Source organism: Myotis brandtii, unplaced genomic scaffold, assembly GCF_000412655.1.
Source record: "Myotis brandtii unplaced genomic scaffold, ASM41265v1 scaffold305, whole genome shotgun sequence".
Classification (NCBI taxonomy): domain Eukaryota; kingdom Metazoa; phylum Chordata; class Mammalia; order Chiroptera; family Vespertilionidae; genus Myotis; species Myotis brandtii.
In genome coordinates this window covers 486,328-498,433 of record NW_005361652.1, presented here as the reverse complement: position 1 = coordinate 498,433, position 12,106 = coordinate 486,328, and the positions used below count along the sequence as shown (strand labels likewise).

Here is a 12,106-nt window from a genome sequence, read left to right as displayed (position 1 = left end):
GTGCGCATCATAGCAACCGGTTGTTCTGGTCATTCCACTGTTTGGTCACTGGGCTTTTATATATATGAAATATAAGTAACAAAATTGAAGGGAAAATATTTGTGCTCAAAATAAAGTGCCATCATAGAATTCTCCTTGTGAGTTAATTCATAATTAAGTCCCAAAATGAGAATGAAGGGGCCTCGATTAGCACTTCTTTCCTTCTGAGGACTAGGCCTTCCTATTAACTGTTTCTATTAAGTTATATTTGCTGGTCAGGTAACAATCTGAGAAGTTTCTGTTGTTCCTGTGATAGCAAATAAATAGTTTAGGTAGTAATCTTCTTAGCATTAAGCCAACTACCTTTCACATAATGATATCTTATGTAGGAGGTAGGTTTGAGCATTAAGGAATTTCCTTACATACCTACATTCATGGATTATTTTCTTCCAACATATATTTGCTGCAGTTATATATAAACATGTTACAAGAACCTGTTATGCTTACTTTGAATAGTAGTTTATATTTTCATTTAATAAACATTTTATTGAGTGTCTGCTATATGCCAGATATTACACTAGATCAGCCGTGGGCAAACTACGGCCCACGGGCCGGATCCGGCCCGTTTGAAATGAATAAAACTAAAAAAAAAAAAAAGACCGTACCCTTTTATGTAATGATGTTTACTTTGAATTTATATTAGTTCACACAAACACTCCATCCATGCTTTTGTTCCAGCCCTCCGGTCCAGTTTAAGAACCCATTGTGGCCCTCGAGTCAAAAAGTTTGCCCACCCCTGCACTAGATACTTGAATTATCTCTAATTTTCACATCACATAAATGTCAGATGTAGGTCTCCCTGCTGGGGATGGAGATACATATATAAGGATGAAGAAGCTGTTTACATTCTCACAATGACCTCTGGTTCTAGGTGCTTACTTTTTACTGAATTTCTACCAAGTTTGTTCATTTTGCAGTTTAAAATAGGAAGATAGTTTATTATCTTGCCATGCTGCACATACTATCTCTCTATTCCACAGAGCATCCATCCAGGTGTGACAACTGGCCCCTTCTTCAGTTTACACAAATATTATATTCAATTGAGGTATTTGTGTATGAGGTAGATTTTAATGAAAGGGACATATCTTTTTGCAGCATCACAAATAACTTCAGATTAACACTGAATAAATCAAACCACCTGAGATTTTTTATCTTTGAACAGTTCATATCACATAGAAGGAGAGTTTCTCATTGATTACTCTCTTTCTTATCTTTTCCCAATCTCTGATTTCCCCTATACCCCAGTTTTACTTCTGATTCAATTATGTACTACATTTTAGTCCTTATTCCTTAAATGAGCCTGGGGCTTGTCTTTACATGCCCAGACTCCTCTAGGTATGTGCTCAGTAGGAAAAAAACAGGCCTACCACTCTCAGAAGCCACCCTCTTTACAAGGTAGTAGTGATTATAAACAGTAATTATTTTTCCTAATACTAAATAACACTGTAAGGGTTGGAAATATCCTTATTTTATAGATGTGTAAACAAGCTCAAAGAATTAAATGAGTTGTTCAGGATTATTCATTTAATAAGTAACTAAGTCAGATTTTCATCTAGGTCCATTTAAATCCAAATCCTATGTACTTTCTACCAAGTGAGAAATGATTTTTTAAAGAAAGGAAAAGATCTACTTTAAGATTCTCTGAGCTTGAAAATAGGAATATTGCTTTGAAAATTCATAACATTTGAATTCATTTGGATGGGGACACGTAGCTTTTACTATTGTAGACCGAAGATGCTGTTTAAGAAGTTAGGGAAACATAATAAGTGAAAAGTTTCAGTAATTTAAAAAATCCTGCCCCGTATCAGATAAGTAGGACAATTATTATAATTAATTAAATTTTATATTGTAAAAAATTTTATCTTTTAAAATTCATTTAACTGAATAAATATTTTTAATTCTAACTTTATCATTGTATTTTAATAGTTTTTGTAATACCTATTCTTTTTTATTACAGAGACAATTAAAGGCAGATGCTAAAAAAGCTATTGGAAGGCTTCAACTACGCACACTGAAACAAGGGGACAAGGTACATTTGTGACTTAAAAATGCCTTTTGTTTTAAAGCAATGCTTAGCAAGCCATTGTTAACGCTAAATGTTCTTCCAAAGTAGTATTTTCATTTGAATTTATAAATCTTAACTTTTAAAATTTATTCAATGTTGAAGATAGGCTGAATAATGACTCCCAAAGCTATCTAGGTTCTAGTCCCTGAACTTGTAAATGTTACTTTATATGGCAAAAAAGAACTTTTGCATGTGTGATTAAATTAAGGAAGGATCTTGAGATGGGGAGATTATCCTGGATTATCCAGGTGGATCCTAAATATAATCACAGTATCATTGTTAGAGGGAGGAAGGGGCAGATTTGACTACGGTACATGGAAACAAGAGGTTGGGTGGTGACACAAGAAGGAGGCCATGAGTCAAGGAATGCAGACACCCTCTAGAATCTGGAAAAGGTAAGGAAAGGGATTCACCCCTGAAGTCTTCAGAAGTAGCACAGCACTGCCAACACCTTGATTTTTCAAATTATGATTTCCAAGGCAATAAGAAAATAAATTTGTTATCTAAACCATAAAGTAATAATAAATTGTTTTAGCAACAATAGGAAACTAATACAATGCTTCAATATAGCTTTACTTGAATAATTAGGTTCAGGTTAAGACAGTTGAAAACTACCATTAATGTGTAAATTGTGTATCAAAAATATAGAACTTATTGAAATAAAAAAAATACCAATTCAATAAAATAAAAAATGAATAAATAAATTTTCTAGTAGCCACATTAAAAAGTTTTAAAAAGACAAATTAATTTTAATGCCTAGTATAATATATCTAAAATATAATCATTTCAACATGTAATCAATATATAATTATTAATGCAATATTTTACATTTATATTTTACTAAGTCTTCAACATCTAGTGTATATTTTATACTTATGGCACATTTCAGTTCAAATCAGTCACATTTCAGGCACATGTGGTTAGTGGCTACTGAATTAGACAGCACAAGTTTGAAAAATGAGCACATTGGACTAATCATCTCTAGGGTTTTCTCTATGCCATGTCATGTTATGTTGCTTCTGCTGCTCTTCATTTTAAATCAGCTATAGTATAAAAGTGTATATGTGGCTTGTTGGTTGGTGAGATCAGAATGTTAGAGTGACAGCAACTATGGTCACAAGTTTAAGCTTAACAATCAGTAAGATCTGTGCTGATATGTAGATGTGGCTTTTAATGTTACACCAGTTGGTCATAAGTAGTATAGGGTATGTGGACAGAGTGGGTAGTTGTATAAATTTTCATGACATAGCTCAGCATGTTCTAGTACATGAAATGATAAACATAAAAATACCATTTAAAACCATTAAATACTTAGGTATAAATCTTACAAAATATGCATAAGATCTATATGCTGAAAACTGCAAAACATAAAAGAAAAAAGAAATCAAGGAAGACCTAAATAAATGTGCATGGGTCAGAATACTCACTGTTGTCAAAATATCAATCCCCCCAAAAAACTAATCTATTTATTAAATGTAGTTTCAATCAAAATCCTAGTTGGATATTTTATAGAAATTGACAAGTTGATTCTAGGCTTATAAGGAAAATCAAAAGAACTACAACAACCAAAGCAATTTTTGTAAAGAAGAACATTTGGATGACTGACATTACCTGATTTGCAGAATTATTTTTTTTAAGATATTGTGATATTGGAGAAAGGAGAGCTCTTTATTTAAATCAATGGAATAGAAGAGAAAGTCCAGAAAGAGACCAGCATATATATGGTTAATTGATTTTGACAAAGGTGGAAAGGCAATTCAATGAAGAAAAATAGCCAATTGTTGGGTCTCTATATGCAATGATTGAATATCCATATGCAAAAAATGAACCTCAATCCATACTTTATACCCTTTGTGAAAATTAACTCAAAATGGATCACAGGCCTAAATATAAAACCTAGAACTATGAAATTTTTAGAGGAAAACTTCAGAGAAAAATATCTTCATGGCTTGGGTTAGGCAAAAATTACTTAGATGTGATACCAAAAACATGCCCATTAAAGAAAAAAAATGAGAAATTTAACTCTGTCAAAATTAAGAATTTTTGCTCTTTGAAAGACACTGTTAAGGGAATGAAAAGACTGCCCTGACTGGTTTGGCTCAGTGGATAGAGTGTCGGCCTGCAGACTGAAGGGTCCCAGGTTCGATTCCGGTCAAGAGCATGTACCTTGGTTGCGGGCAAATCCCCAGTAGGGAGTGTGCAGGAAGCAGCGGAATCGATGTTTCTCTCTCATCAATGTTTCTAACTCTCTATCCCTCTCCTTCTCCCTTCCTCTCTGTAAAAAAATCAATAAAATATATTTTTTTTAAAAAAGAGAATGAAAAGACAAGCAACAGACTGGGAGAAAATATCTGCAAACCCCATATCTGATAAAGAACTGTATCCAGAATCTATGAAGAACTCTCAAGACTCAACTGTAAAAAAACAAGCAACCTAGTGAAAAATGGGCAAAACAGACATGTTACCACATGGATGGCAAAAAAGCACATAAAAGGATGCTCAACATCATTAGTCATTAGGGAAATGCAAATACAAACCACAATGCGATAACACAGCACATTCATTAGAATGGCTAAAACAAATACAATTGACAATACCAAGAGCTGGCCAAGATGTGGAAAAACTGGAACTCTCATGCATTTGCTGGTGAGAATGCAATGTACAGCCAGTTTGGAAAACAGTTTGGCGGTTCTTTATGAAGTCAAATATACACTTTGCAAACAACACAGCAATCTCACTACTAAATATTTACCCTAGAGGGAAAAAAATGTGTTCACATAAAAACTTGTACACAATTGTTCAGCTTTATTAATAATTACCAACAATGGGAAAGAACCCAAATGTCCTTCAATTGGTGAATGGATAAATAACTGTGGTACATTGATATCCCGGAATACTGGTTAGCAATATAAAGGGAGGGGATCCTACCAATACACACAACAATATGAATGACTCTCAAATGCATTATGTTAACTGAAAGAAGTCAGACTCAAATGCAGGAGTCCATTTACTAGTATATGAAATTCTAGAAAAGCCAAAAGTATAGAAACTGAAAACAGATCAGTGGTTGCCAGAGGGTGGGGGTAAAAGGAGAGGTAACTACAAAGGGGTACAGAGGAATTTGTTGAGGTAATAAAACTATTTTATATTTTGATTGTGGTGGTGATTAAGTGGCATGTTTGTCTAAACTTGCAAAACTGCATACTAAAAAGAGTGAATTTTACTGTATGTGAATTATATCTTAATTTTCTTTAAATTGCCCTAGCTGGTTTGGCTCAGTGGATAGAGTGTGGGCCTGCGGACCAAAGGGTTGTGGGTTCGATTCCAGTGAAGGGCCGGTACCTCAGTTTCAGGCTCCTCTCTGGCCCGGGCCCTGGTCAGGGCTCATGCAGGAGACAACCAATTGATTTATTTCTCTCACATCGATATTTCTCTCTGTCTTTCTCGCTTACATTCTCTTTAAAAAATCAATGGAAAAATATTCTAGGGTGAGGATTAAAAAATAATAATAAAAATAAATAAATGGGACAACATAGCTAAAGAATTGTACAAATGGCATTTTGTAAATTAAATCTAGGAAAAGGGTTTAAATAAGTGCTCCATGTTTTTCTTTGTGCTATTCCCCTTTTAGATAACTTTATTCTTTTACATTTTTAAGTCTAAATAATTTTATTTTAAGTTTCAATTATGTAATGCAGTGTAATCAACTGTAGTCACCATGTTTTAATTAGATCCTCAGACCTTATAGCTGAAAGTTTGTACCCTTTTACCAACTTCTGCCAATTTCCTCCACCTCCAGTCCCTGGCAACCACTTTCTACTCTCTGTTTCTATAAGTTTGACATTTTAAAGTATAAATAATTTTAAATTGCTTATTAAATATAGTCATTTAGTGATATGATGTTCTTCTTTCTATAGGAATTTATGCAATTTAAGACATGTATATTCTGATCTTGCTCTGTAGTTTAATGTATTGTTTCTTGTCCATTAGAGTAACAATAACTATTTGCTCATAGGAAATTGGTCCTGATGGAGATAGTTGTGCTGTGTGTATTGAACTGTATAAACCAAATGATTTAGTGCGCATCTTAACCTGCAAGTAAGTTTGATTTTCATTTATATCATCAGTAAGAATAGCTGATTTACAAAAATGATTGTAATGGGGGGAACTATTTTGAATATTTACAAGTTTATGTAAATAAAGTATTTATTTATTTATTTAATAAATTTTGTTTTATTGCTTAAAGTATTACAAAGAGTATTACATATGTCTCCTTTTTTTCCCCCCTTGACCTTAGAGTAGTACATATGTCTCCTTTTTTCCCCCATTTACCTTCCCCCGGCCTCCCCTACCCCCCTAAAGTATTTATTTTGTTATTTTCATTTAAATATAGGAGAATGCTTTATTTTTAATAATATTGAAATTGGTATATGGCTAATTATATAAAGTGTCCATAATTTGATAAAATTTGTAAACTAGTTTCATATAAAACTGAGAACCTAGTCAGCACCACAATTATACTGTATATATACTAGGTTATTTAAATTCATGCTAGCAATTCTATTAAGGAAAAAACATAACATCAACTTATTAGTACCTATTTGGAAGAATTCATTCTTTTGTGGGGTTTTTTATTTATTATCTCTCTCCTGAAAGTTGTTCTTAACACTCTTTCTTTTAGCTACTAAAAAGTGGTGCCCTAAGCATGTATAATATTGCCTAAAGAATCAGCACTATGTTGTATTCAATACTGTATTGTACTATATTATTGGGAATGACCAACTGTACCATTTTACAGTTAGGGAATGACAAGATAATTAAGATCTGAAATACTGAACAAAGTCTTAGCACAGCAGTGTCTTAGTCATTTTTCGAGTAATGAGTATTGAAACTATATCTTTTGAAGCTAGAATAATAGGGCTTTTATATTAAAAAATACTATATTATGAAATTTCCAAATTTTGCTTCTGTGGCTCCTTCTTGGTATTTATGCTGTAATACAGCTATTTTCAACCCATAGGCCACAAGAATTTTTAAAACATGCAATACCTGACTACTTAGTTGGGGGCACTGATCTCTTTTCCCTTAAATTGTCAAATAAAAAATGACAATGGCCAACACAATAGCTGTCTGGTATGAATGAATCAAAATTATACCTAGTTTTTTTTGTCAGATTGGCAAAAAAAATCATATATTTTTTGGTGTGCCACAGAATTTGAGTAACTAGTTTATGTGTGCCATGAGATGAAAAAGGTTGAAAATTGCTGCTTGTAATAGTGTGTTTAAAAGAGAAAAAACAAACATCTGTTAAAAGACTAAGTGAAATTACAGGGTAACCTATTAGTACATTAGGCAAAGTGTTGTTGCTATTTCACAACTGATAAATTATTTTTTTTCCTTCATTAGCCATATTTTCCATAAGACATGTGTTGATCCATGGCTGTTAGAACATAGGACTTGCCCCATGTGCAAATGTGATATACTCAAAGCTTTGGGAATTGAGGTAAACATTACTAAACTCTTTATATGAAGGAACTCAAGCAATGAATTATTTATGTATCTGGGCTTCAGGAGAATAACATCCTTATTTTTTAGCTATGTAATGTGCTAGACTTACAGTGTATACCAAAAATTGAACCTATTTATATCATAGTGACAGTAAGGTGCCATATTGAACTACCTCCATTTTCTGTCTTTCCCCCTTTTCTCAAATGTACTTATTTTTTGGTCAGAATTTGAAGTAATGTTCTTATAAACTGCCAACTGGCTTCTAGTACCCCTCTCTCATTTTTACTGTCTTACTATTTCATAGCAACCAAACTTGTAGATAAATGAGCTTCTATAGTTTCAGAAAGTATAAGTAATCCTATATAATAAAGAGTAATATGCAAATTGGCCATCACTCCAACACACAAGATGGCCACTCCCATGTGGTCAAAGATGGCCGCCACAAGATGGCCTGCAGGGGAGGGCAGTTGTGGGTGACCAGGCCGGCAGGGGAGGGCAGTTGTGGGCCAGCAGGCCAGCAGGGGAGGGCAGATAGGGGTGACCAGGCCTGCAGGGGAGGGCAGTTGTGGGCCATCAGGCCAGCAGGGGAGGGCAGTTAGGGGTGACCAGGTCGTCAGGGGAGGGCAGTTAGGGGCAACCAGGCTAGCAAAGGGAGGGCAGTTGGGGGTGACCAGGCCTGCAGGGGAGGGCAGTTGTGGGCCATCAGGCCAGCAGGGGAGGGCAGTTAGGGGTGACCAGGTCGTCAGGGGAGGGCAGTTAGGGGCAACCAGGCTAGCAAAGGGAGGGCAGTTGGGGGTGACCAGGCCTGCAGGGGAGGGCAGTTGTGGGGGGGGTGATCAGGCTGGCAGGCAGAAGTGGTTAGGGGCAATCAGGCAGGCAGGCAGGTGAGCGGTTGGGAGCCAGCAGTCCTGGATTGTGAAAGGGTCCCAGATTGGAGAGGGTGCAGGCTGGGCTGAGGGACACGCACCCCTGTGCACGTATTTCATGCACCGGGCCTCTAGTAAATTATAATTATACTAGAAGCCCAGCGTGCGAAATCACATGGCCCTGCCCACCCTTGCACTCCTTGCTGGGTCCACCTTGCCACGCCCACCCATCCGCTACCCCACCCGCCCCCTGCCTGCCAGCCTTGCTGTGATTGTAGCCTGTGGGCCGTGCTGCGTGAGCCAAAATCACACTAGATCCCAGACCCACCACGCAAGGCAGGACCCCAGACCTCAGACATGCTGTGTGAGGTGGGACCCCAAATCCCAGACCCACCACACAAGGTGGGACCCCAGACCTGTTGCACATGGCAGGACCCCAGATCCACTGTGCCGGCAAGACCCATCAATGCACCTCCTGGTGACCGGTTATTTGGTCGTTATGGCGTTACAACCATGGGCTTTATATATATATATAGATTTGGTAAAAAACTACCTCTTCCACAGTACATACAACAGAAAGTCAAACTCAACAAAATCTTCCTGATTTGAGGAGATATAGAATACAGTAATTCTCAATTCCCCTAAGAACAGCATAATATTTTTTTAAAAATATATTTTATTGATTTTTTATGGAGAGGAAGGGAGAGGGATAGTTAGAAACATTGATGAGAGAGAAACATCGATCAGCTGCCTCCTGCACACTCCCTACTGGGGATGTGCCTGCAACCAAGGTACATGCCCTTGACCGGAATCGAACCTGGGACCCTTCAGTCCGTAGGCCGACACTCTATCCACTGAGCCAAACCGGTTAGGGCACATATTTTTTTTATTGCCTACCTTGTACCAGGCATTGTATTATGAAGTACTGGGATCACCCAGATGAATATGTCAGGTGTGATGACAATCTCCTTGTAAAATCTTTTGCCCATCAATGGACCCAATTACTCCAACTGCTCTGGCTGAGACCAGCAAGAGATTTTTGTGATTATTAAATGGCATTATATGTTTAAAAGGTTAAAAGCATTGCTGTAACCCATCCAGCATGGCTCAGTAGTTGAGTGTCAACCTATGAACCAGGAGGTCAAGGTTCAATTCCAGGTCAGGGCATATGCCTGGGTTGTGGGCTCGATCCCCAGTATGGGGTGTGCAGGAGTCAGCCAATTAATGATTCTCTCTCATCATTGATGTTTCTCTCTCCCTCTTCATATCTCTCTGAAATCAATAAAAATATATTTAAAAGAAAAACCATTGCTGTAATAAGTCACCTATGAATACACTTTGTATGATATGTCAAAGAAGAGCATGTACTCTGAGACTTTTAATTTGTTCAAATGTTTTCCAAAGGTGGATATTGAAGATGGATCAGTGTCTTTACAAGTCCCTGTATCCAATGAAACTTCTAATAGTGCCTCTCCTCATGAAGAAGATAATCGCAGTGAGACTGCATCATCTGGTTATGCTTCAGTTCAGGGAGCAGATGAACCACCTTTGGAGGAACATGTGCAGTCAGCAAGTAAGCACCATGCTGAGGGTCAAGTGCCCCACAAATGATACCTTGTGGTTCTTAGCACTTGTTCCATTCGTCCATTAATACATTTCAGATTTTTTTCTATGAACAACAATGCAATGCAGGATGAATCCCTTCCTTAGCTTGATATACATATATTCAAATGAACCTGAAGCAAAATGACATACCTCAGGAGTGGGAATTACTCACAGAAGAAAAAGATTTATTGGAAAGTTTCTTTCTGATGCATTTAAGTGTTGGCTTGTTAATTTACAGAGGCTAGGGCAAAACTTTAAATTTTATAAGCCATTGTTTATTTCAGACCAATCAGCAATTAAAAAAGGAGTTCTTAAATGATAAAAATAAAATTCAATTTACAAAAGCTTGATTTATATACAAGTTCTCAAGAACCCATCTTTTGCACAGATTGAAACTTTGCTTAAGAATAGTATGTGCTGCCACCTGTTGATTATTTACAATGAAATGAACAAACCTTGGAAACTAAAATTGAATACAATAGTGCCCTCTTATCCCTGTTTTCGCTTTCCAAGGTTTCAATTACCTACAGTCAACCACAGTCTGAAAATATTAAGTGGAAAATTCTAGAAATAAGCAATTCATAAGTTTTACACTGTGTGCTGTTCTAAGTAGTGTGATGAAATCTAAGCTCCATGCATGTTAGTCACTTAGTAGCCACTTCAGTTATCAAGTCAACTGTCCCTGTATTGCAGTGCTTGTGTTCAACCAATCCTTATAATAGCCTAATGCTATGTCACAATACCTATGTCATTCACCTCACTTCATCTGAACACATAGCATTGTATCATCTCACATCATTGCAAGAAGGGTGAGTAGTGTACAATAAGATATTTTAAGAAAGCACATTCATTTGACTTTTATTACAGTATATTGTTACAATTGTTCTATTTTATTCTTAATTTGTTAATCTTTTACTGTGCCTAATTTATAAATTAAACTTTATTGTATGTATATATGCATAAGAAAAAAACATAATATATATAAAATTCTGAACTATCTGTAATTTCAGGCATCCACTGGGAGGTCTTAAAACATATTCCCTGTGGACAAGGGGAAACTACTGTATATTATTTTGAAAATTCATGTGGATCAGTATTGCAGCTTAGTAATACCATAGTAGTAAAGAAATTTTAGGGAATTCAGTGACTTTTTTTTTCTTAGAAAACCTCTATACCAGTGGTTCTCAACCTTCTGGCCCTTTAAATACAGTTCCTCATGTTGTGACCCAACCATAAAATTTTTTTCATTGATACTTCATAACTGTAATGTTGCTACTGTTATGAGTCGTAATGTAAATATCTGATATGCAGGATGGTCTTAGGCGACCCCTGTGAAAGGGTCATTCGACAGCCAAAGGGATCGCGACCCACAGGTTGAGAACAGCTGCTCTATATAAAATATTTTCCCTGATTTTAGCTTCCAACTTTTTCATGGTTTTTGATGGTTTGAATTTTTTTTATTTTTTTGAAATTTTTTTTCTTAATCCATATATATATATATAGAGAGAGAGAGAGAGAGAGAGAGAGGTAATACGCTAATCGGTCCTAACGGTGTCCCAGTCACAACCAGAGCTGGTGGGTGGAGATGGGGGTGGGGACTTCCGCTCCCACCACTGGCACTCACAGGCTTGCCCAGCAGTAACTTCAGGCTACCTCAGAGATGGAGGCCGCTCCTGATGGAGGCACACACAGGCAGAAGCTGGTGGGTGGGGACGGGGGTGGTGACTTCTGCCCCCAGTGGAGGCACAAGCAGGCCTGCCCAGCGCTAACATCACGTTGCCTGTGTGCATCCCTGCCCAGCAATGAGGTGAAGCTACCTTTCAGAATATAACTTCAGCCATCAAAGACCACCCCAAATGTTTTTTCTTGGATGGTCCAGGTGGTAGTGGAAAAACATAACTTTATAAAGTTTGAATACATTATATTAGATGTCGTGATGGTACTGTTTTATCCACAGCACCTATAGGAATTGCTGCAAATTTACTTCCGGGTGGAAGAACCTTTCATTCCCAATATAAATTAC

General features: G+C 36.7%; 1 protein-coding gene across 3 annotated transcripts in view; it reads left to right on the top strand.

Moving 5' to 3' along the window:
- The window catches only part of RNF128 (ring finger protein 128, E3 ubiquitin protein ligase), a 151,325-nt gene that overhangs the window by 118,940 nt on the left and 20,279 nt on the right, over positions 1–12,106 (top strand). For 2 of the 3 annotated variants that reach the window (XM_005869863.2, XM_005869862.2), the window contains exons 3-6: positions 1,997–2,068; positions 6,120–6,202; positions 7,511–7,607; positions 9,883–10,051. In XM_005869863.2, coding sequence (XP_005869925.1) covers positions 1,997–2,068; positions 6,120–6,202; positions 7,511–7,607; positions 9,883–10,051 — 421 coding nt within the window. The remainder of the gene's footprint in view (positions 1–1,996; positions 2,069–6,119; positions 6,203–7,510; positions 7,608–9,882; positions 10,052–12,106) is intronic. The other variant, XM_014542590.1, reaches the window with a different exon arrangement.